At 40.6% G+C, this 24,287-nt stretch overlaps 3 protein-coding genes across 3 annotated transcripts; all 3 read left to right on the forward strand.

The window, feature by feature from the left end:
- Positions 1 to 228: 228 nt before the first annotated feature.
- MELLADRAFT_107061 (uncharacterized protein) lies at positions 229 to 745 on the forward strand (the record flags this gene model as incomplete). The annotated part of the gene is made up of 2 exons (XM_007410586.1): positions 229 to 327; positions 425 to 745. The coding sequence occupies 2 exons, from the start codon at positions 229 to 231 to the stop codon at positions 743 to 745; spliced, it is 420 nt and encodes a 139-aa protein (XP_007410648.1).
- Positions 746 to 948: 203 nt separating this feature from the next.
- Positions 949 to 2,528, forward strand: MELLADRAFT_107062 (uncharacterized protein; the record flags this gene model as incomplete). Its single annotated transcript, XM_007410587.1, has 2 exons — positions 949 to 1,087; positions 2,323 to 2,528. 2 exons carry the CDS (start codon positions 949 to 951, stop codon positions 2,526 to 2,528), a joined length of 345 nt encoding a protein of 114 aa, XP_007410649.1.
- A 12,707-nt stretch (positions 2,529 to 15,235) lies between these two features.
- On the forward strand, positions 15,236 to 15,759 carry MELLADRAFT_107063 (uncharacterized protein; the record flags this gene model as incomplete). Its single annotated transcript, XM_007410588.1, has 2 exons — positions 15,236 to 15,328; positions 15,499 to 15,759. The coding sequence occupies 2 exons, from the start codon at positions 15,236 to 15,238 to the stop codon at positions 15,757 to 15,759; spliced, it is 354 nt and encodes a 117-aa protein (XP_007410650.1).
- Between the last annotated feature and the right edge of the window lie 8,528 nt (positions 15,760 to 24,287).

The raw sequence follows: 24,287 nt of genomic DNA on the forward strand, positions 1-24,287 counted from the left end.
GGAATGGCTGGAATTCAGGGTATTGCGCCTTGTATTGCGGTGGAGTGATCAAGGGATGAGGGGAGAGGGTGCAGGTTAAGAATGGAAAGGAAGAAACAAGAATCAACATCCTTTTTAGACATGATTTGTACTGGCTCTAGCACGTACCTATTTAGACCCTCCACTATATACTGAACTACCCCTTCAATCACGCAATCCACATACCTTCTGTCACAAAGACCATCAACAATGGACCTTGATATGGTGCATTTGACTGGACAACACCAGCTCAAAGCGGACCAAAGATACACACTGCATCAGCAAGGGGCAAAGATGGAAACAAACTCAGTATTTTTCCTCCCACATTCCCATGAAATTTTTTTCTTGCTTCAAAAGAAGAATCATAAATATTTACTTTTTGTTTTCGTTGTCATTCCCTCCCCAGCTAGCTTTTCATTCTCAGGTCTGTTCATCTTTTTTGGTCATCACTTCTCGTTATAAACCGGGTGTGGCTGCTGCTGCAAACCCCAAGGCAGCCAATCAAGCCCGCACTGAAGCTGCCAAGAAGGCAGCACAAGCAGCCTCCCGATTGTCCTCGTCATTGCTCCACGCTCCTTCACCTTCTGAAAGCCGCAGCCTTTGTCCACATAGCCCCCAATCAACCCGAACAGATCCTGGTTTTGTTGCCCAGCCACGAGATTCACGTCTTGCAGCTGACAACCCAACAAGTGACAACAGAGAAGGAGATGAATCATCCTCTCAATAATCATCATTGGCCGAGTCCACAGAAGAGCAATCTGGGAGAAAGGGAAAGAAGAAAAGACGAAAGCTTTCGAAAAGCAAGAAGGGAAAGGGTTGAGCAAAAAGCAAAACAAAGGATGTGAAGATTGTCTCGCTCACCTTTTAGTCATATTGAGTGTCTCTTTGTCATGTATTCAGCGTTCTCAAGTCCCAAAGGCACTTGTCAAAATGGTTGAAAATGATTCCGATTATGAGATGATTCCAAACCCAAACCCGAAAAAACCTGGAAGAGCGAAGCAAACAGCTGGAGATACTGACGAGCTATTCAATTACTATGATAAACCTGAATGGGATGAAGAGAACGTAAGTCAGTTTCTAAAAGTCCTTTGAATCACCTATCACTCACTTTTCTTTTGATTTTTGATCTGTCTCTCGGACTCTTCATCTCTCTTCATCTCTGTTTCTTCCTCTCTCTTTATTGTACACAGCCTGAAGACACCAAACCGGAGTCATTCCCTTGTAAATGGTGTGGTAAGTCTTATCAAGACGGAGCGACCAATCACTTTAACCTCAAAGGTCACCGGGATGGTGCAATCGGTCGTAAACCCTGCCGTTCCCGAGACAAAGCCATCGCAGCTGGTGTCAAACTACTTCCAACCCATCAAGAAGAAGTTGAAGCAGCAAATAAAGCCAAAGCAGCCAAAGGACCCAAGACATTGCTCCTTGACATGTTTTTGGAGATATCAAAGTTCACAGTACGGTTGCTGAACTGCATATTTGTCCTGTGGCTAGTCAGACAAGCACTACATTGGAATCAAATGGCTGATCCCTTGCTGATTGCGGCCGTTCAATTTGCTAATCCATCTGCTGTTTTGTACACACCAGCTTGGGCTGCAAGAGAAGCAATGAAGCTTTACAAAGGTATGCACAATGATGTGATACAAAGATTACAGGTGAGCTTTCTCTTTTGTCTCCGTAGTAATTGATAATCTTCTTCTGATATGCACATTTATTATAGAATCTGCCTGGAAAATTTTGCTTGAGCCATGACGTCTGGACAACCAAGCGGGGCCGACAAGCCTTCATTGGGGTATCAGTTTTGTACATCAACAAGCACTGGAAATTCCATGTTCACCATCTCACCCACAAGCTAGTTGCCTGGAACCATTATGGAGCTCTCCTTGCTCGGCCAGTTGGATGTTTTCTCATTAGGCTTAACCTTCACAAGAAGATATGTATTTCTATCATTGATATTTTTGATTGTTTCCAATACTAATCTTTTGTTTTGTTGTTTTGTTTGATTTTTGAATATCTACATGGTAGCTCAAACCACAGACTCTGGGGGCACCAACAATCTCACGGCAAAAGAACTGGAGGACATGTTTTGATCAGCTGAAGACCCAGTCTATTGGGATTCAAGCTGACATCAAATTCGAAGCTATGCTCACAAGCTGGCATTGACTGTGAAGGCTGGTCTTGCGAGTCTTCAGGTTAAGTCAGGAGTGTGTAAACCAACTGCGCCCAAAGGACGAAAGCTTCCCTTACTTTTGCCCGATCTTCCTAAAAACCACAAGCCGCTTCCAACGATCATTCTCAATTAAGGTGACAACTTAATCGGAGATTGTGATGAAGACATTGAAAATCCACCCTATGAAGGAGATAGCAGCCTTAAACAGTGCATGGAAGACGATGAATCTGAGGTTGATGGCAAAGAAGATGACAATGCCGATGAAATCAAAGCCTCAGAGATTGTTTCAGGTGATTCATTTTCAAGAGCAATTCACAAGGTCGGTTTTCCTAAACAATGATTTCTCTTTCCATTCCCCATACTCAAGCAACTTCTCCAGCTTACAAGTTTCTCTTGAACAGTGCTCAAAGGTTAATAAAACAATCTCAAGGAATGGACCATTAATGCAACTTTTTCATGTGATTGCCAAAGAAGAAGGCTACACAGGACCAGGCTTGATTGCAGCACACGGTCAGCGCTGGAACATATTCTTGGACATGTTGGAACGATTGCTGAAGGCTAAAAAGGTACTTGAACCCTGTTGTAATATTGGAAACTGCAATAAACACCAACGGTCTTTGTTCAAGATTGTCAATCGGATGTTAAACAAAGATGAGGACAACAGCTTTGATGGCGTATTCGTTTCACCAGAGCATTGGAAGATGATCAAGGCTCTTACCAATGTGCTACACGTGGGTAGAGGTTTTTTTCCTTTCAACATTGGGTATTTCCTTACTAATAGTTTATTCAATCGATTCAGATCTTCTATACCTCAACCAAGTGCATGGAAGGTGATGCTCCCAACGCAGCATTGGTCTTGTTCCAGTACACGACAATTGTCGGTGCCCTCAAAGCCATCAGATCCAACACTCCGTACGCTCGGCTAGCCAGCATGATCCGCATTATGATTGTTTGACTTGAAGATTATCAAGAAGAAGCTCTCCATTGTCATGCGATCATCATGGCAACTATGTTGAATCCAAAACTTCGAGGCAAATTTTTTGAAAAACTTTTTCCTGAATGGAGCGAGTCAGCACACAATGTCTTGAAAGAAGTATATGATAATTTACTTCAAGTTCATCCCCCCACCGCATCCCCGACTCCAAAGGTTGCTTAACAATCTGAGCTCACCGCTCATAACATATTCAAGGAGTGCAGCATTTTTGCTTCACAAACTGAGGCCGAAGAACCTGGTGATGCTGAAATTCACATGTGCGACGACAATCAAGACATATTGGATTGGTGGGCAGTGAGTTGAATCGATCTCTTTCTCTTCATTATTTTCCCCTTATCCTGACTTTTTTTTTTTGCTTCGTCAGTGTCATGAGCGTCATTCTCCAACCTTGGCTTCACTTGCACGTGACTACCTTTGTTGTGTAGGTACGTCATGTGTCTGTGAGCGCACATTCAGTGCTGCTGCAGATTTGATCACGGCTGATTGGGGTGGTTTGGCTTTGCACACAATCAAGCGCGCTGTGGGATATTGTGAGTGGCTTAAAAAGCACTTCGTGCCCCCAGGAGATCATGGAGAAGCCTTGCGTATTGCAGAGAAAATAATGGGTAGGCAGAAGAAGAGTAAGAAGAGCTTTTAGTTATCGGGCAAGAAAGTAATCATTCATTACATCAAAATATCAAGGTTCAGCAGAAATTCAATGTGTCTCAATCATGTTGTTTCCCTCTTTGTACCCACCTTTCCTTAACTCTGAAGTTCCACCCTTTCTTAGTAGTATGAAACCAAAGGCGTCTGCCAGCTTTGTGAGAGCAATTTTCGCAACTTCTTTGGGTTGCGAGGAAAAAATTGTGTTGCGGTAAAATTGAGATCACCGCAACAAAATACAAACTTTCTGGAGTTCATTGCGCTCTCAGCGAAGCGCAATAGAACCATGCAGGGAGTTTTTTTGGGCGCAGCGCAATTTTTTGCTTTTTGCACTGCATTGCATTGTGGTTAGGCATTGCCCTATCCCTCTAGTCCAACCCTTGTTGGGATTTCAAGACTGCCCCAAGATCATCCATCTGTCATATTTGATGATTCCCGAATATTTCACTCAAATATAGAGTCCGAGGCTTTACTTGACACCTACAACAAACTCCCTCCGCGACAGAAGGCAAGTGGTCCTTCAACTTGAGCTAGTTTTTGTATCCTGGTTGGGGTTTCTCCAATGACCTCTCTAATGACCTCTCTTGTATTTTTTTCCGTCCCTTTGTTTTTTGTGAAAGGGATCAAACACAAATAGGGAAGTTGTACTTTTCAAACTTGAGTTTAGGGGCATGTTTGGTATGACTTACAAAAGTTTGTACCTTTTGAAAGCTACAAACTTTCTGACCCCGGAAAGTCGATTTTTGTTTCAAGATGACTTTTATCAAAAAGTCAACTTAAAAGTACAAAAAAGCCATAATTTGTTTGGCAGTGTATCAACTTCCTACACATCGACTTAAGTTTTCTCAATCATTGCACTCAACTCAAATGAAAAACGGACAGACCAATTGCAAACACAATGAACTTATGATTGAATTCAAAACAACAACCATATGAGAAAAACTCCTTCGAATGAGGAACATTTGGGACATGACAATAAAAAGTTGACAAAACAACAAGAGTATGATCAATCAATGATTGATTTTTTGATAAGCTTTTGAAGAATGAGAACGCGTACAAATTGAGGAACAACTCAAGAACAGTAAACAGAGATTGACTTCAGTTGACATCATAAAATTCAATCAATGATTGAGTATGAGCTTGTGATGAAACACACAAGAGTGGTTTTGGAAGATGTTGACGTGAAACGAAGGGAGGACAGGGGGTATCAAAAAGGGAACTTGTTGTTATCAAAACAAAAGGAAGTCAAATGAAATCAGTTAGAATAAGCTACTTATTGAGAAAATAAGGAGCTCCTTGGGTCTTTATTTTAAGTGACAAAATACACTACTTATTGGTAACATAAGTAGCTTTGAGAAGCTCTCAAAATTCCGTGCCAAACAGCCTTTTCAGAATCTGACTTTTGAAAGTCAAATTACAACGTGAGTAGCTTGAATTAAGCCACACCAAACGTGCCCCAAGGCTTTTCCAATTATTTGTCTCATGTTTTTTCTTTCTGGCCCTTTGTATTTATTAAAAGGAATTGATGATAATATTGCAAGGGTGATTCAATTCAATTGAAGGGCTCGGTAGAGTCGAGCAGAGCTGAGCAGCAATGTGAGAAATGCAATTGAGGAGCAAAGTTTATTTGTTGCACTTAGTTCAAAATCCATAAGTACATTTGAGTCCTCATCTCCAGCAGATAGGACATCTTGGTAACTTGTTTGGAGGATTTTTTCTCTAACATGTTGTGAGCATAGAATTCAGGCCCGGTGATTGCTTTCAGTCATAAGGTCTTGAAGGGATGAATCTGGCATGATGTTTATACAATCAATTACGGAGACAATGTTTTAAAAGATGTAGAGAAGAACAAATATCTTTTCCAGATCAGGGATGAAAAAATCTGAATGTAGCTGAAATCTCATACAAAATTGTCTTTGGAATGTTTGCGACTATTTGAATAAAATTGAATGCCTTCAAAGGTTCAAATGGGACAAAGAAAAATAACCTGTATCACATATAAAAGAAAAGAACACAACAATCATTTGATATTTCTCACGCTACTTGACTCTTTTACAAAATTAGACAGCTTGCATACTGTGATTGTATGTACTTATTAGAACAATGTCAGCACATGCACCCTTAATATAGTGCCAGATGCTTACATGCACACTTTTTGACTTGCTTTGTGAGCATCAAACATGTTTTTTGGCAGATCACCGTATCTAATACTCATTATGCATCAAGGATTTTTTTGCCGCGCTCTGCGTTCACAAGAAATCAATGCAAAATTTCCAATCCTTATAGCATGATATGCATACATACTACTTGCATGCATTGAGGGATGACTCTAATTGATAAGATCAATGGATTGGTTTTCTTTGGCAAGATTTTATGTGGAATGTTGAACATGGTAGCTGTCAACAAGGCATGTTTAAGCATGGTCAAAGGAGAGGAGTTGGTTTCATCATCAATTGACATCACGGATGAAGACTACAATGAACCGGTATCAACCAAGATCCTGCATTCCTGCAACTTCCTGTCTTTCCCTCGGCAGGTACCCACACTGTAGCAAGGTATGCCCATCATTTTGCTCAGAAATCTGAACTTGGCTGTGGGTTTGTGTGACGATACAGTGATGATTCCTCAGATTAAGCTTTTGCAAGAGGGTAATGAAATGTTCTTGCTTCAAGTTCACCAACATCAATTTCCAATAGAAATAGTTTACTGTATGGCTATAAACAAGTCACAGGGGCAATCTCTCAATAAAGTAATAGTGTTGTTACCCAATCCAGTATTCTCACATGGTCAGCTCTACGTAGCATTGAGTAGATTCATGTCGGCTGTAGAGGTGCCAATAAGCACACTTGATACATTTGGAACAACCAGGACTGTCAGTGTTGTGCATCAAGCATCTATTAATGAATGATGTGGTGATTACAATTACATATATATGTGTTTAATAATTTTATATGTTGTGATGTTTGTTTTAAATGATTTGGTTTGCGGTGTGAGATGCTCAAAACAAATGTGCCATCAAGGGATATTGTGACCAAAAGGCATTTGAGCTCCCATGGGGATTGTTTGATGTCACTTGCGCCAAGCAACTGATTGAAATTATCTCTGCAATGTTTAAATATCACTGTGCTATGATTGTTTTTCTGTAATTGATGTACTAAACCTATAGCAGAACTGAGGCATGGAAAGTGAGTAAATTGAAATGGAGCATGTGGAAGCTACATTGCCAAAAGGCGGCTGGCCGTCCAGGGTCTAGTCTAGATCTAATTGCGAAGTTGAAACAGAGACAGTAGGAGACAAAAATTGGGAATTCTCATTGAAAACGGAATGTGGTGGCTTGAACAGCCCTTGATAGTTTGCCTGGTCTATCTCAAACTCTTCCATCTTCAAAGACTCAATAGAAGGAGATAATAAATTGGAAACAATATTCTCTAGAAGGGGACCAGTGAAAGGAGTATCAGTAAAGAATACTGACGGATGATGGTGAAAAGCAGAACTAGGGGGGATGGGATGCTTACTGATCTTGTTAGCTCTGCTCCCCTTTTCCCTTTGGGTTTGGGTCCAAATTGTCTTGCTTCATCCTCTTCACCAATAAGATCATGTCCAGTAAGTTGGATGTGTTACCCACAAAGGAATCAATCTTTTTATTATGTTTTCAAAGATTTGTCTGATCTTGCAACGTACACTCATTGAACGGCTCATTCTTGATCAGACTGCACTACGCCACACCTTGATCAACTGGATTCTGTGTGGCACCAAAAAACTTGGACCACAGCCCCAGCAAGTGGAATTCTTGCATGATATATGTTGTACAGTATGGCGCCAGTTGTAGTTGGATCCAAAAAAAACTGACATACCTTTGTAGCCTAAAATGTTTGCAGAGGAACGGGCGCAAGGTGGGCTGAAATCTGGGACTAGTGTCTTTCATGTGTACGTCCATGTTTGGACATGTCAACTGCACTGGCTGGAATCCCAGGCTCAACCTTTGGGGCCTATCTGGTGGTGAAGGATGCAACAGGAACTGGTCAGATCTGAATCCACTTGTTGCATCTCTAAGATATCACAACACCAGGTGAATGCCATCAGCATTGAGGCCAATCATTGCAATACCTTTCAAAAAGATCAATCTGGTTATTTGTAGTGCCATATAAGTTATTAATTGACTTTGAGAGCGATGAAGATTGACTAGATTCACTCTTGCAAAATTATGTTCAATTAATTTCACAAAAACCAAAGGGCGAGAAAAGATTAAAAAAGATGAGACACTCATTGGGAAAACCCAGCCAGGATACAAAAACTAACCTAAGTTGATGGAGCAAAGGGGAAATAAATTGTAGACATTACATGGTCACCTGATCATTTTGTGTTCATGTCAGTAATTTCTCTTTTTGTCAACTCTCCCCTGGAATCAATCAATTGTGGCAGTGGCCGTGGCACTGATCAATTAACTTGAACTTGAAGACCAAATCTAACTTGAACACAAGCAAAACCATCAAGACCAATCAAGAACATCATCAACTATCTACTCTAGATCAAATACTCATTCAATCTGCAAAACAACTTAAAAAGTCATGACATCCTATCATCTTCTAAATCCACTTCTTATTTTTCAAAATTGACTTCATTACCTTTATCAAAACCAAACTCAAACCCAACAGAACTTCAATTTACTGCCAACAATTTAGATTCAGACTTTTACTTGATCATTTAAGTCCAATCAAAGATGCACTTAATCTGCCTCAACTTGTCTCAACTTGTGTTAATGCGTGTTTATGTAATGAAGCAATTGCACTGGCTCTGAGAGTTTGTGAATCAGATATCAACATGTCCCTTCGGAATTCTCATCTATCACATGGTGTTTTACGTCAAATCGAATGAAAAATTGCTTTAGAAGCTTTACAAGATAATCTGATCCATATTCTAAAAGATCAAGCCTTGAAGTTTCTTTCAGCAGTTTGAACCATTGGTGTCCTTTGAAATGTCAAATTTCTTCAATCAATTGATTTATCTTCTATCAAATCTCATACCTAACCTGCATTAAGGATCACTTTATTAACATCTTGATGGTCTTGTTTATCCAATGCACTTCAACAAGTTCAACACTTAACTAATTTTTCACCTTCAGTAGTATCTTCAACTTCTAATCCATTTCATCTAGATCGATTATCATATGCTTCACTTCAATATAATGAAGATTGTTTAGAATGTCTGCGTAAACAGCGTGTGGATTGGTTTGTTTCCATTGTAGTGGGTTCTTAGAGTGATGCTGAGCATTGAGAGCACACGCAAACAAGTACACTTCCTGCAAAGTGTGTAACGTTTCTCAAGAGACGGTAGGAGTCCTGAGCTGACAAAGGCTCTTTGTCTATGCCTGTTAAGTTTTGAGTAATGCCATAAACAGCACTCAGCATTTTGTACATTAATAGATGAGCACTCTGCCGATGAGCTTGCGCTGTGCATGCCAAAGCTGCATGCCGCGCAGCCCAGCACCAATCTGTCATCAATCAAGGGACAAGCTTTTTCAAAGCTTTGCTAACACGTCATGAGTATAGGATTCAGACCCAGTGTTATGGCTCTTCCCACTAGTGTTGCTGATATTGAATAGAAGATTGAGGCGATCATAGCGCACTCTGGCAGGGGCTGAGTTTCAAGAGCTGGCACGTGCTACTGGTAAGTTTGTTTCACGTAGAATCCTAACTTGGTTGAATTTAACCAAGTGTTTATCCTTCTTTTCATGAAAGACAAACAAACAATGCAGCTCTGGCCATAACTACTACATGCGCTAAGCTTTCTCAAGTGGGGCTGATTGAAGCCACACTATGTTGCCATCCAAACACAGGTCAGTCAGCAATTCATTGGACATTTAAACAAGGGGTGTGTACATTTGAAGTTGTTACAACCACAGGGACATGGCACAAGCAATACATGGCACGTGTACACAGGGACCAGGATAGGACAGTCTGAACGAAGTACAAGACTTACAAGTGGCATTTGAACAAACACCACACTAAGTTTCCCAGGGAAAGACATGTGCAACTTCCTGATTTTACACCGGCAATGCAGATGTCATTGGATGATCCATTCTGCAATTGTGGTGAGGCACAACAAGATGGGCATGCTGACCTTGTCAAAGCGTTCATAGATGCATTCTTACTACAAAGAAGTGAAGAACTAGATGCATACCACAATAACTGAGACAGATGCTCCAATGGGTCACCCAGTACCATGGCAGGATCATGGATATTCAAAACAAAATTGCTGCTGGTAGGTTCATTTTCATGTGATTGGTTGTTTTTATAGCTCACTAAGCTGATGAAACTTCAGCTGAGGATTCATACAAGGTCCATGAATTGCTCAATTTATAGCATTATATCACATGGGTGTTGTAAGCCATGGAAAAGTTGGACCCCCAATCAAAGCATCAGCTTTGGGATACCCGGGTGTACCTTGATGAATGCTATGAACTTGGTATGGCTTTGGAGATCAGTTGGGAGAAAGTGACTGCCTGGTCAGAGGAGGAGTGGAGGTTATTATTTGGAGACCCAGTGATACAAGCTGAGGAGCCAGAGTTATATGAGGCAGGCAAGGACCAAGTATATGACAAGGTGTATGACATGAATGGGGAAGTGCAAGTACTACATTGGTGAATATAAAAAATAGGTGTCATAATGATGAAATAAATATCTTTGGTACAAATCTTTGAGGAAATAATAAATTTCTTTGTCCCAAATGCTGACCACACTGCTTCATTTGAGCATGCACCTGCTACTATTTGAGTGGCAAGGACTGAAAGAGCAATGAAACATCAGGTATCTCAAGTGTCCCATTTGAAATACCTGATGCACCCAAAAACCCATCTTCACCAATGGCTATTTTCTCGTGATCAAATACCGCCACCAGCCGTCAAGATCAAGAGACTGATGATTCCAACCAGATTGGTGAAACATAGCTTCCATTGAATATGTTTCATCCAGAAAAAGTGCTTGCATTGGGCTATGTTGTATGATGTAACAATACAGATTGGCTTTGGAACCTATCTAAATGAGAAACATGTTGTGATAATGTGTATTGTTGTGAAGAAGTGAGAGGTTACAACATTGTTAAGATTACGTAGATTAGTCAGCCATCACATGATGCCTTGTGATTTTAAGTAGGGACTTTGAGGTGAGTAACAAGCCACATCATTGTAAGGTGACATGATGCAAATCCGTTATCCCATGGTCCACAATTGGATGATCAGCAAAATCCCTGTGTGACTGACTGTGAGTCACTGGGACTTGCTTGATTTGACTTTGCAGTGATCAGAGTAGAGTAACCCACAACCAATCTGAAGCAACACGGATGGACACATGGATGGATGAGCATGCCCATTCTGTAGCTTGGACATCTAGTGAGTTGTTTAGTATCTTTGGAATCTAACACCACACTCTAACTATGTACCCTGTTATAAAGAAAACCGTGCATCATATATGGTGATTGCTTGTGTCCAGATGTCAGAGTCAAGAAAGTCTGTGAGATACCTACATATGGATGAAATCAAATAGGAGATTGAGTAAGTAGATACTTTGATACAATGAGAACTGTGACAAAGAAATTGTCTTCTCTTTGTCCCACGCAAGTGGGATACTGTGCAAGTCACCCACAGAAAACAGAAGATTTGATGCATGTTAGTTCAAAATTTATACGGTTGAGTTTGCATAAGGTTGCAAGAATTGAGGATGAATAATTTCATTCATGTTCCGATTTGTGGAGAACCAAGCATTGCTTGGCTTAATCAGACTACATGATAAAGAAATGCATGTATTTATGGAAGCCCTGAGCAAGGGGGGTACGCCATGTCTAAAGTCAAAACACCAATTGTAATTGACAGTGGGGTGTCCGCCACTTTACATATACACATAATACAACAAGGTACTGGCGGCCAGCCACCCTCTGAAATTGAGTGGCCTGCCACCCTCTAGCATTTGACCGGGACGGTATTTGGCTGGCAATAGGCCGTCACCTCTGCATCTCTTGGTCCTTAAGGTGAACCTGTTTGAGCTTGGGATGTCCTCTAGTGTACCTCTTTTGACGGCGCGGACGCGCCCGCACAAGTTCAGCTTACCTGTGCAAGTCCTGACTGCAGTCCACGCAATGCACATACGCACATACAACTGTGTCAGCGATTAGTTACCTTGCCTAGCCGCACTGCTACCCATTTGGAATGCACATGCCAGGCACTCAACATTTCCTACTGTCTGCCTCGAGTGAGCAACACACCAGTTTTACTGGCTGGCAGGACATTTCCTGAGCCAAGCCATCAGTCACCGCAATGTCCCAATAGTTCCTTCAACTCAGTATAAAGCAGATGCCTTTGTCAGCCTCCTGATCATACGGTCTGACACATTCCTGCCACTTATGCCTAAAAGTTCGGTGCTTTTTTGACCGCTTAGCGCTTGGCTTATCTCACACTGCAAGCGAGTGTTTCCGCATGCTCAACAGATAACATTCAACACGTCAGCAAATGGGTTCCCTGTGACTGAACTGCAATGCCATGACTGCCCTCACTGCCATCATGTTCCCGCTCCTGCTACCGCTCCTGTCATTGCACAGCAATCAAATACTTGGAACCCAATAGCTGGGAGCTCAACTCAAGTTATACACACCCTTGCCTTCTTGTACACACATTTTGAATCAAGCTTTCAACACTGGAGCGCAATCATGGTTCCATGCTTCACCTGGTTTCATTGCCTACAGATTCCACCAGCACATTTGTAGCTTTATCATCACAATGTGCCAAATGGATTATACATTTTTTATTTCCACCTACCATAGTCACAGCACTGCCAGTGCCAGTCAATCTAATCACATTTTCTACTGCTATCTGACCTGCTACACTTTCCCCCACTTTGGCACATAGTGAAAATGGTGCACAATTGATAGCAAATGAAAATGGTGCACAATTGATAGCAAAGATTGCATACATGTGAAGCAGGAAGCTTTAGAACATAATTAGCAAACAGAGAAGTTGGATAGAGGTGAGTCAACATACTATTGACCTGCTCCCCACAAAGCCTGAAGCAGACATGATGTGTGATTGCTTAAGTGGTATGCTCAAGTAGACACTATGGTACAGGCAGGTCAATGGTAACGACTTTACTGATGGTGATCAGTGCTCCACCACCCTCAAGTAATACTATTAAATACAGTTTTCCAGCTGAACATTAGCACCTGAAAATCCTAATCATGTACCAGGCTGGTTTTCATCCACAAGACTCCTTGGTCCCTCTTATTGCAGCAAAACACTTTCTTGATTTGTCTTAATTCAAGCTCTTCATGAGTTTTGCAAGTGGACCACACAGCAAGATTATATATGGTACAACACTTATCTGTCAAATTAACAGATAGGTATCTGTGCACCATGCTGACCAGACATACTTACCCTCAAACACGATTCATACCATACCAGTGTATATTTGTTGTTTGAAAGTATGACCCCTTTCCCAAATATCCAGATCAAACCTCTTCATCTGTATCAGACAGTGAGAGTGGGAATTTGGCTGACTTGAGTGGTAATCTTTCTGATTACATCACTCCATCCCAACTGTTGCATGTGAAATGCACGCCCTGTGGCAGTGGGGTTGCGCAACAGCGGGTGAGAGCTATGGCCCTGGGTGCTCAAAAGTTTTTCAAATGGATATGAAGGAATTGTAAGGGGTTTTTGAAATGACTCCTTTGGCTCACATCCCTTTGGCTATGTGTCAAGGAGTTTTCAGAAGAAATGAAGATGGGTTAGATTGGATAAAGCTTCACTTGGATTTAATGCATTTGATTCATGAGGTCCATTGCTTTCAAGACCAAATCAAGTTTCTCTTTTGACTTCTTGAGATCCAGTTGTTTACTTTCTGTATTCGTTACAAACCCTTTTTTAGCTTGCTCCTACTTCAGCTTCACTTAAATTTATTATTGGGAGAATTTTGGCTATCACTTATTTATTGTTAAGGTTTTGGTATTGGCAATTTTGTGAACTCCAAACCAGGTAGTTTTCAAGTTCTATCACCTCTGACAGGATCACTTCCATGACAGAAAACCAAATAGACCAGAAGCAAATCAGTTTCTAATCAATGGTGATAAACAAAAAATTGATTCCTTTGAAGATAGGTACAGAATTAAGTCAATGGATAAGTTACATTGTACTTTCAATTGGTGATTTGGAGGTTTTTCCTATTTTAATGTATCAATTATTCCGATGAATTTTCATGCAATTGTTGAATTTAAATGTTGATGAGCTGGTGAGCTGAGTCAAAAGCCACAATGGTATTTATACTGGATGAGGGGAGGGTGACAATCATGATATAGCATAAAGTATTCAATTACCAAATGCCTTAATCAAGAAGATATACTGATTCAGATGTAGGAGCCAATACTTTTTGTTCACAACAATAGATGATTGGTGAGAGAAAGGGAGTTAGGGAAACCTGCTTGTTCCGTTTGTCCTTGTGCCGCGCAACATCAGGTGAGGTGGGGTGTGTTGAGGGAGTAGAGAAGAGCAAAGGCAATAGTGCTATTAAATGGTCAGGCTTGGCTACAATGTGTCAATTGAGGATTGTTTGAGACAATGCAGTGATGAAAGAGGCCATCTAATCAAAAAAGAAATGAAATAATTAAAGCAGGTAAATGGAGATCACCATGGTAATTGAAGTGGGTGGATGCTGTTCACATGAAGTTCCTTGGTATTGATACACAGAAGGCAACAAAAGGTGAGCCTTTCTGTCCAAGAATCAAAAGAGTAGCACATGTAGGATTCACACGGCAACAGTTGTGAAAAGGAAGTACTCTTCAGTGAAGTTGTGATGGCAAATTTGCACTTAAATTGTGAAAAGGATCCTGCCACCAAGGCAGGGCGCTATATGCACATCATAGTGTTTTGGCTTTACAGGCTGGAGAACGAACAATAAGGTATTGGTTTTGTTTTCTGCAGGGCAGTCTGTTGGATCGCTTTTGGACAGTGCTTCAAGGATTGGATAGGCAAACAGATTGGCGTCCGAGCTCAAAAGGCATTGTCTCTTTGAACACAACCCACTCAAGCCCTGCATTCTGTTCATTGATGATGCTGGACACAATGGCACATACACTGTAAGCTCAAGGAATACAATGTCAACTGTCAGCTTTCCCAGCCTTGTAATCTCATTGACCCATGTCATGCTATTCTCCCAGTGACAGACCCAGTGTTTTTGTTGCTACACTGTCTATTTGCAGAAATTTCCAACAACAGGAGCACTCAAAGTAATTTATAAACACTGCATTGAGATTGCATCAGTCATGGTCAATTTGTGTGGGAATTGGGTTTTTATATGACATGTATGTGATGATAATAGTGCACAGGCCTGTAGGGGGAAGACAAGTGTGAGTGGGCAATCCCTGCCTGGTTCTGAATGGATTACCTGGTCAAAGACGCTTGGGGTTCTGTGTTTGCCAAAATTGATCGAAAGTTCCTGGGTGTGGCATTGCATGAAATCAATTGGAAAGTAAGCAGGTGATGCTGTTAATGTGTCAGGGTAATAGCGCTAAGGAGACGTAGAGGGGTGAGGGACCAATTTGGTTTGGCTGGGAGACATGTTAGAACAAGGGTTGGGAGCTGGTTGCAGAGGTGACTCGGTGAGTAGCATATGTAGTGTGTGGTTTGGAACGATTGAAGCGTGTGACATGGCCAAATTTATCAGCAGTTGCATCTCCACTTTTGAATGTCACACTTGGCTTGAAATCAAACAATCTCCAAAGCCAACAAGCTAGCTCTTCTCGTTCTCCCCGCTCTTGGGAAACACCAGATATATTAACCAAAATTGACAAACTTACTCCAAAATCCAACGGTGAGGCATCTCAAAGTCAAAAAGCTGGTACAATGATCCCTACTGCTGTCACCATTGGCCAAAAAAGAAAAACAACACAGCCTCATTAAAGCAACAAGTAGCCCGACAATCCCGAACTCACATCGGTCTCACCCATCAACTAATTGTGGTCTAAGGGGCATAAAACATTCAACAATACAATCAACAAACATTAAAAGTCATACCAATTGATTTTGTCTACCAGATTGATAGCGACCCAATGGCACACAATTTCAATGCTTACACTGTCTCAGTGGATCTTAGCATTGAATCATGGTATTCAGACTTGAATAAAGTTGCATATGAATTCTTCCGTATGAGTTCAGTAGATCAATTACCCAACAAAGTTCAATCAGATGATGGGTATCCTCAGATTCCGATCTTTGACAAGCAATGGGTCCATGTAGGTCACAATCTGACAAAAGAGGAATGTTATTTTTCTGTCAGAACAGCATGTTGCCAAGCTGTTGGAGCACCCACCACAGCAGGGTGCTTTTTTACTTGTGATGCTTAATGCCAATGTTTATCTTCCTCTCTACAATATATCTGAGAAGAAGAAAAAGTAACACTATGGTGGTGACTGGGAGGATGTAATGCTGTTAACATCATTACAAACTTAGAAGCATAATTACATGTATAAACATATTCAGACCTAACTCATTCTACTATATCTTTTCACTTTTCATCATGCACACTATTGGCTCTTCAGGGAATCTTGACTGATCTTGATTCAAATCCCTTGGAGCCAGATTATAAATAAAAATCTTATTTGGTATTAGAATCATTCGGAACCACTTTGTGGTATCCAGATCCCTCTGCTCACGTTCACGAGCGCCCGTAATTGCATTCAGGTGAAGGACTTTGAGAAGTTCCTTACAGAGGAATACTCTCCTTCTGACACAGGTTCTGAATCTTCAGATGGTAACACAACCTACCATATCGACTTTTGCAACTCAAAACGATTACAATTACAATCTCCCTCAGGAAGCTGTGATGTTTTGAAGTAACCTTCTTAAGTATCTGATGGTGGTGGTCTCCCGGATATTGATGATCTTTTTGGCAGTAATTCATCTTATTCATTTCATATCATAATTATGAAGCTGACTAAATATCATATTATACAGGCCCAAATATCACCCCAACACAATCGAAGAGGCCTATCAAAGAGATACCAAGTAAGTGGATGAAATCCCAATAGTTCATCAATTTATGGTGTTCAAATCTTGATATTTCTGGATATATACAAGACAAAACACTTCAAGATACCTCCGCTTCAGTCAATGTACCTGAAAATGTGAAGCACACTTGGGTGTCTGACATAGGAGGTAGGTCACTTTATATTCCCAGTAGTATCTATCACTGATTCAGTTTGTTGTCAGTTTCCAATCCTACATTGCAACCAATACATCTTGCAATTTCCACGTCTTTGAAGACTTCAGCTTTCTGCCCTCCCGGCAGTTGAATGTTGTATTTAGGAATGGAAAAAAGGTTGAGTATCATGCTGGAGTCAACGAAGTCTGATACTAATACTGCCTATGTGGCTGAAGAGTCAGAAATTGGATACATTTACATCAAAGACTTTGTAAAATTGAATGAAAATGACTCCTCCTATGTGGGCAAGGTGATGGTTGGGTGTGAAATATCACCCCCTCTTGAATCCACAGTACAGCAGCTCTACATTTGGTTCTTCAATTGATTATGATCCAAGTGATCCTAACTATAGGCTTTGTTTGAGTTTGGAGGTACAGAGGTTGATTGGGAGTTTTAAAAGAAAGGTGATTGGAAGCTTGGGATCTCACTCAATCTGAGAGAAAGGTGTCTTTCCCTCCAGGTAAGTCCTAAGAGTATATTTCATTGACATACTTCAACTAAGTATTTAAAGCTTTTGATCAATTGATGTGTATCAATTGCACGTAGGTTTCTAAAACTCTCACCTTGACAACAACTGATGAATGCAAGGGACATGCCAGGCTATTTTTATGTAGGGAACAAGGAGCTGGGGAATTGGAATCCTGCATGACTCCAACAGACTTCACACTGAAGAAACCATACAGAAATCAGCACCAAGTTATGCATGCTCTGGCCCATTCTGGTCTAGATGATCTCATTGGCCGGGATGATTGCAGTGTTGGAATCTCAGGGAGGCATAATCACTAATCTTACCATGCTTAATTCCACACAAGTACAGAGTTATAGCTAATTAAACCCTGCAGAACAATGGCATGCTGATGCTAAGTTTGATTAATTTGTTTCAAGTCAGCCCTTGGAGAGTGAAAACGGCAGGGAAGCAGGTATTCAAAAGTTCAAGGCTAGCCACCACTGTTCACCTCTTTGTGGGCTCCTTGGCCTTCACACACGTGATGTACAATACAGAGAGCAGGCAAGTGTTGAGGAGAATTAGTGTGTAATCTTCAAAACCTTCTACAGAGTATAGAAAATCAAACTGAATTTCAAAGTCATAATTGATGCTTTGTGAACAACATGAAATTGATACAAGTGATTTTATTCTTAATGGAGATATCATATCCTCTGAGAAAGATAGTAAATCAAGGTAACAAATAAATTGACGTAAAAAAAATTGAGATACAAGAGAAACCAGTAGAAAGTGTAAATATTTCAAGTTCACACTTACAAAGGACAATCAAGCAAGGAGATAAATACACTAGTATCCTATTTGCTTTGCTTCATTTTGTTGCGAATGTCTTTAGGATTGTGACATTTGGTCATAGCACTTGACCACCTTCTTCTTAAGCTCTTGCCAAACCTGATTGGTTTTGTTTTCTTTAAGCTTCAGACGCCCTTCAATTTGATTGTGCAATTGCTTGCTAATTTGAAGAGAAGTTCCAAAGCAAGTGTGTGAAGACCGAGGAGGAATTGACTCCCAAGCTTCATTGTAAGTTGTTGAGCAAGATGTATGATGTAATTGATTTGAAGCCCAGATGCTTTCTACAACTACATCACTAGAGTCAAAACAAAGCTCCACATGGTATTGATTGAGGGGGAAGCAGCAAACTACAATGTCACCTAGATAATGAAGCTACTGACACAACCGAATTCACCGGTGCCTCAACAATTTTGACAAAACGTGCGTAGGGGGAAGGTGATGCATTGCCATCTTGGTGCAAGCTGTTGTAAAAGTCATTGTGTGTGCAGACAACACTTGGGGAATCAGTCCATGCCTTGTTGGAGAAAGATGGGATGTTGTACTTCAGGGCAAGATCTTGATTAGATTGAAAGGCTCACATGCATAATGAACTCATTGATTCAGTAAGGATTTTATTTATAGCTGCCATATCATGAGTCATCCAATCTTGATCCTCAAGGAGTAAAGTTTCCCTCCTTCCTGTCTTTTGATTAACAGCAGTAGCACCTGTAAGGCCAATGATGAGATTGTCAAAATTCAAGTCACAATCTCATTTAAACTGATCTTGATAAATGGATTGACACTTACCAAAGGTTTGACCTTTATCACATCCTTGTCAAAAGCCAACAGAGCACATTTCACCGCAGTCTTTAGACCTTTCATCAATTGGTTGATCTTGATGTCGCCTTGAGCAAGAGTATGCTGATAGATGGTCTTAACAGCATATTCCATTTTGTGCTTTGTATCCACAATCATATAAGAGAAAGGTGTGAAATGATTGACTTGGAGAACTCCCCAAGTATCTTCATCTAATAAAACTGATGTACCAAAACAAATTTTGATGCAAGGGGTTGTGGGTATTTTGTCCTCATGGTACTTCTTTAGGAAGTATATCCGACAATTCTCTGGCACACCAAGAGTTTGGCTAAGTTCTTTGAGAGCTTCCAATTCATGGTTGCAATGTTCAGGATGGTGCCAGTGATTTGGTATTAACGGATTGCCTTTGTATTGAAGGCCTTTGTTTTTTCTTTCTTTTGAGAGTATTTTTTGTCGCTGGTGGATCTGTTTTTCTATTTACCTTTACCCATTGCCTTTAAAGAAGGTAGACTTAAATATGAATGAGAGAAGAAGCAAACAGCAAAGACAAGAGAACCAAAGATCTGATTCTGGAGAATAGCTGTGCCACTGAAATGAAGCATGACCACATTCAAAACTTTGAGTCTGTCATGTCCCACATTAGGACACAAGTCCACGATATTTTGAATCATAGTCTTGCTTCAGTTCACCCGCAAGTAGCTATCCCCCAGAGATGCATACAAGGCACAAAGAGCTTGAGAGAAGAGCATATTTCACACACTAAGGTTGTGCTTGGTAATCAAGCAAAGAGTCAAATTGATGATTATTGTGACTAGTATTGATGTAAAAGGATGACAGCACCTGTTTTTGAGATATTAATCAAAAGAAAACCAGGCACGGTCATCAACAGAAACTTGAAAGAAGATAGAGAGACTGTTCACTATGGGTCATATAGTTGTACAGCGGGTGATAAATCTATATATGAGCCTACTGTGTTGTGTCAAGCTTAGATCATTGAGCCATTTGACTGAATGTATATATACACCTCTCAATCAATATGTGTGAATGCTCAGATGAAATATATTGGGCTGCAGAAGATAAGATTGGAAAATCCTAATCAGTGAAGCCATACAATCAAAGGATTCATATGCTTGTTGGCTCCTCTGATCATTGAGCTCCCACAGAATTACATTCAATGACAAACCCTGTACTGAGAAAATGGTTCCAGAACCAGATTGATGAAATTCAAAGATGATTATAAGTTATCTTGAAGGCTTTGGTTTCAAAACTTCCACAGAGGTTGATATGGGCCATAACATTGCAGCACTTATGATCCTTGATTGAGACAAAGTTTGGGGGAAGTATCCTCTCCAACCCTCCACTTATTTCAAGCTGCTACAAGAAGAATAATTCTTAAGCAGAAGTAAAAATGATAATGTCAATGATCTTACAGCACTGCAGGTGATTGCTGCAAAAAAGTAATCACTGTATGCAGTTGTCATCATCTTTATGATGGAAATCAATCAATATAGTCAATTTTTCATTTTTTTTCCAGAACATAATAATTTGGAACTTGGAGTGGAAAGCACATCACTCTCACTATTAGTCTTATTAGATTTGAGCCACTGTGTCTTACCAATCCAGTTTGCCTGGATCTTCAACTGATCCAACTGAATAAATCTTTCATTTGTTAAACACTTGAAATTTTGACTGTATAAATGAGAGTGACAAAACATCCTTTCTCCATGAGTTCTCATCTTCTTCCACACCTTCATCATCACTCCCTTCCATAAATTTGTAATCACTTTTGGCCAATAGTTGCAATTGTTCTTCTTCAACAACTTCATCATCTCCAATGTTTTCATCTTCACAATCCTTCTGTTGAGACTCTTTCCCAGACTTTAAATAATCAAGGTTCAGGTCAATACGTTTCAAAACTTGACGCATCTTTTCAAAGAGATCCCACACAGAGTTATTATCAAGTTTTTCAACATTGAAACCTAGTTCAGATATCAAATTTTTAAGCTCATTATTGATTGGTTCAGTTGTTACCACAGATAGCTCATTCCTGTTTGGATAGTACTTATCAATCATTTCCTGTACAACCTCAGGCGGTACAGGGGTAAGGCCGTCTTCTCCATTGTAATCTTTGGGGACAGAATAGCATACATCAGCTGGTACACCAGTTGGAAGCACAGAGTTACAGTTCTTGCGGGTCTGGTGAGAATATTTTTCTTCAATCCCCTCATCCATCATACACTGGACTCATGGGATGAACAAATGTAGAAAAATTGCCCTGCAAGAGGAGTAAGAGCTGATGGTGGGGAGGGGGATATTCATATAGAAAGTGAAATGACTTACTCTTGGAGTGGATCACCTGCATTATAACGCCCTTCATCCATTGCCTTTCTTCTATTCTTACAAATTGAGATGTGTTTTGCACAAATCAATTGTGACCAGAGTGATTTGATCTTTTGATTAAATGTATGTGTCTTTTTCTAGCTTGATCTGCATCATCTTGGTGGAATACTCCAGCGGAGGTCATTTGATTAGTGGCCATGTTTGATGTTTCAGTCCCATGATCAGTGGATGTTTGTTGTGGAAAACCTCCACATGCTGCAACAGTTTTGTGAAATTCAACCCCAATTTTTTGAGGATTGTTGTTGTTCTTACCAATCTTCAAGCTAAGAATTTGACGTGACCAGGTGTCAGTAAAACCATTAATGGTGATCCCATAACATTTAAGTTTCTCATATTGATTGCTTGCCCATATTTGATTTGGGCCACACACTTGGTAGACTTGTTACTTCAATTAATACCTTTTACGCAACACAACTCCACCAGCGTCAACAACAGATAGCAGTTTGGCCACTGAGTTTTGATTGAGCCGGACAGATACAGCTGTTGCCATGATATGAGCCATACAACGTCATCCTGCATTTTCATCACCAGCTTGGTTCCTTTCAATAATCTTCTTTGTTGCTTCTTCAGCTGTAATAAAACCTAACTCTATATCATTTTCACGCCAATTAATCATTTTTGTTTCAATAATGATTTGAGCATTGTCATTGTAAATAAAGGAACCTCGTGACGGGTTTGTAACACTCTTACCACTTCCCATTGTTGCCATCCTTTGGTATGATATTCCTTCATGAGAATTGCACACTGATCTTTGTCAGCTTGACTGAGGCTTGGTTGAGCAGCACTCAGGTAAAGTTGTTGGCAATGCCCACAAAGTCTACAAAGAGTCATATGTCTGTAATTACATTGCTGACAAAGGTGGTCCAGTACACCACAGAGTGGTTCTTGGTCAGAAAAATTGTCTGTAAGGTCTGAAAGTGGTCGGGGTCCTGAAATTTCCACAGAACCGCCTGGAAAAGGTCTGTGAGCCAGTCTTGAGATAGCCTGAGCGGTCCGGCAGCACACCGGCTGCAGTCCAATCACAAACTGGTGGTAGGCGGACCACAGCCGGTGTGCGTCATTGAGTCTGAAAAAGGACGGTGGGCGCCTGGCAGACGTCTGCCAGGCCGTCAAAAGGACAGGCACCGCCAAGTGCGCCTCACCTAAACAGACAGGCTGCTGCTTGACCTGATACCGCCCACAGGCAAGCCTAAAGTCAAGCTTGCAACTTGATCCTTGGTCTCGGATGGACCCGATGTGGCTTCTGGGTCCATTGAACTCCCCTTGGTAAGTTGAATGATTGACTCATCTCAAATCATCGATTCCCACACCATCAACTTCAATCACAAGTCATCACCAATCAATGAAAGTGTCATCAATATCAGAAACAGAACCAAGTGTCTTCACATCAATCACATCACTTGATACAATTGCCAATCTATATCAATTTACCATTGACTTAATTCCATATGATCCAGAAGTCAGCTGATCAAACTCTTTAGCTCTAGCTTTGTTTGCTTCATCTATCACCCATCAACTACTTCAACTTGATTCCATCTTGACATATTTAAAATTCAAAGGGTCAATAACCTTTCTCATCATGCTTTCCGTCACACAATCAAATCAGTTCAAGGTTGGCACCGTATTTCCAATACTCAAATTTAGTAAACATACAGCAACAGGTTTCTTGGCAAACAAAAGCAAAATTCATGAATTTCAATAGATATATCATCAGCTCATCTCTTCACAACAAATCTTACCACTGATATCCTTCTCAAGACTGTTTGATCACTCACTGATGTATCCCTCTTTCAACATTCATTAATCACCACAACCCTTGTGAAGGGTTTCAGCCAATAACATAATCCATTTCTTCCGTGTACAATGTCTTTCAATCACCCAATGCAAAAAGATATGATATTCACTCCACTTCCATTGAAATCAATCCAATCTAGACCATCACAAGATTCAATACATCCATTGACCAACACTCCAATTCAAATATCTTGACCATTTTATCATTCAACTTCTTTCCAAAACACATCAACTTATCTGAATCATCGAGGCAGTTAAACTTACCTCAAATCTTGAACAGAAGTCAACCATGGACATTGAGAGTCGATGCTGGTAATTTGTCAAAAATTGATCATCAAAATCATTGACCCAAGAAACATGTTTAAATTATAATCTAATTCATGTTGTTGATCTAGTTTGTTGATTGCTAGAGATCAATCAAAGAATTACCCTACATTAGGTAGAAGGGAAAGAGAAGGAAACATGAGGGGAAAAGAAACTGATTTCAACTTGATATTGGTAAGCATAATTTTATAACAAACTTGGAGATTGATGTCTTGGTGCATAGAATAAATGACTACACCACAGGGTGGTCCGGCCCATCTGCAGACGGGACAGAGGCTGTCTGATGACAGGCCTTTTGTTTATATAGTCACGGACCGTCTGCAGGTAGGCGCTGGTCCCACCGTACGCAGACGGCCTTTTGAATATCGCCCGTAGCCAGCCTGCAGGCCGACTGAAGATGGGATACAACAGGCAGTCTGCAGGTGGGATAGCTATTTACCGCCGGGATGTGGTCTCAAGACGGAGTGAAATGTGTCCAAAACACGTCTGAGACGTACTCCAGACCACTCGCAGGCAGGTACAACACCCAAAAAACGGCTGAAACTTGGCAGTAAGAGGCCTGTGTTGTTGAAATACATTGACATCAATAAAAATTCAATTGCAAATAAAAAAATCAGATGA

The sequence above is a fragment of the Melampsora larici-populina genome (assembly GCF_000204055.1).
Source record: "Melampsora larici-populina 98AG31 unplaced genomic scaffold MELLAscaffold_21, whole genome shotgun sequence".
NCBI classification, from domain to species: domain Eukaryota; kingdom Fungi; phylum Basidiomycota; class Pucciniomycetes; order Pucciniales; family Melampsoraceae; genus Melampsora; species Melampsora laricis-populina.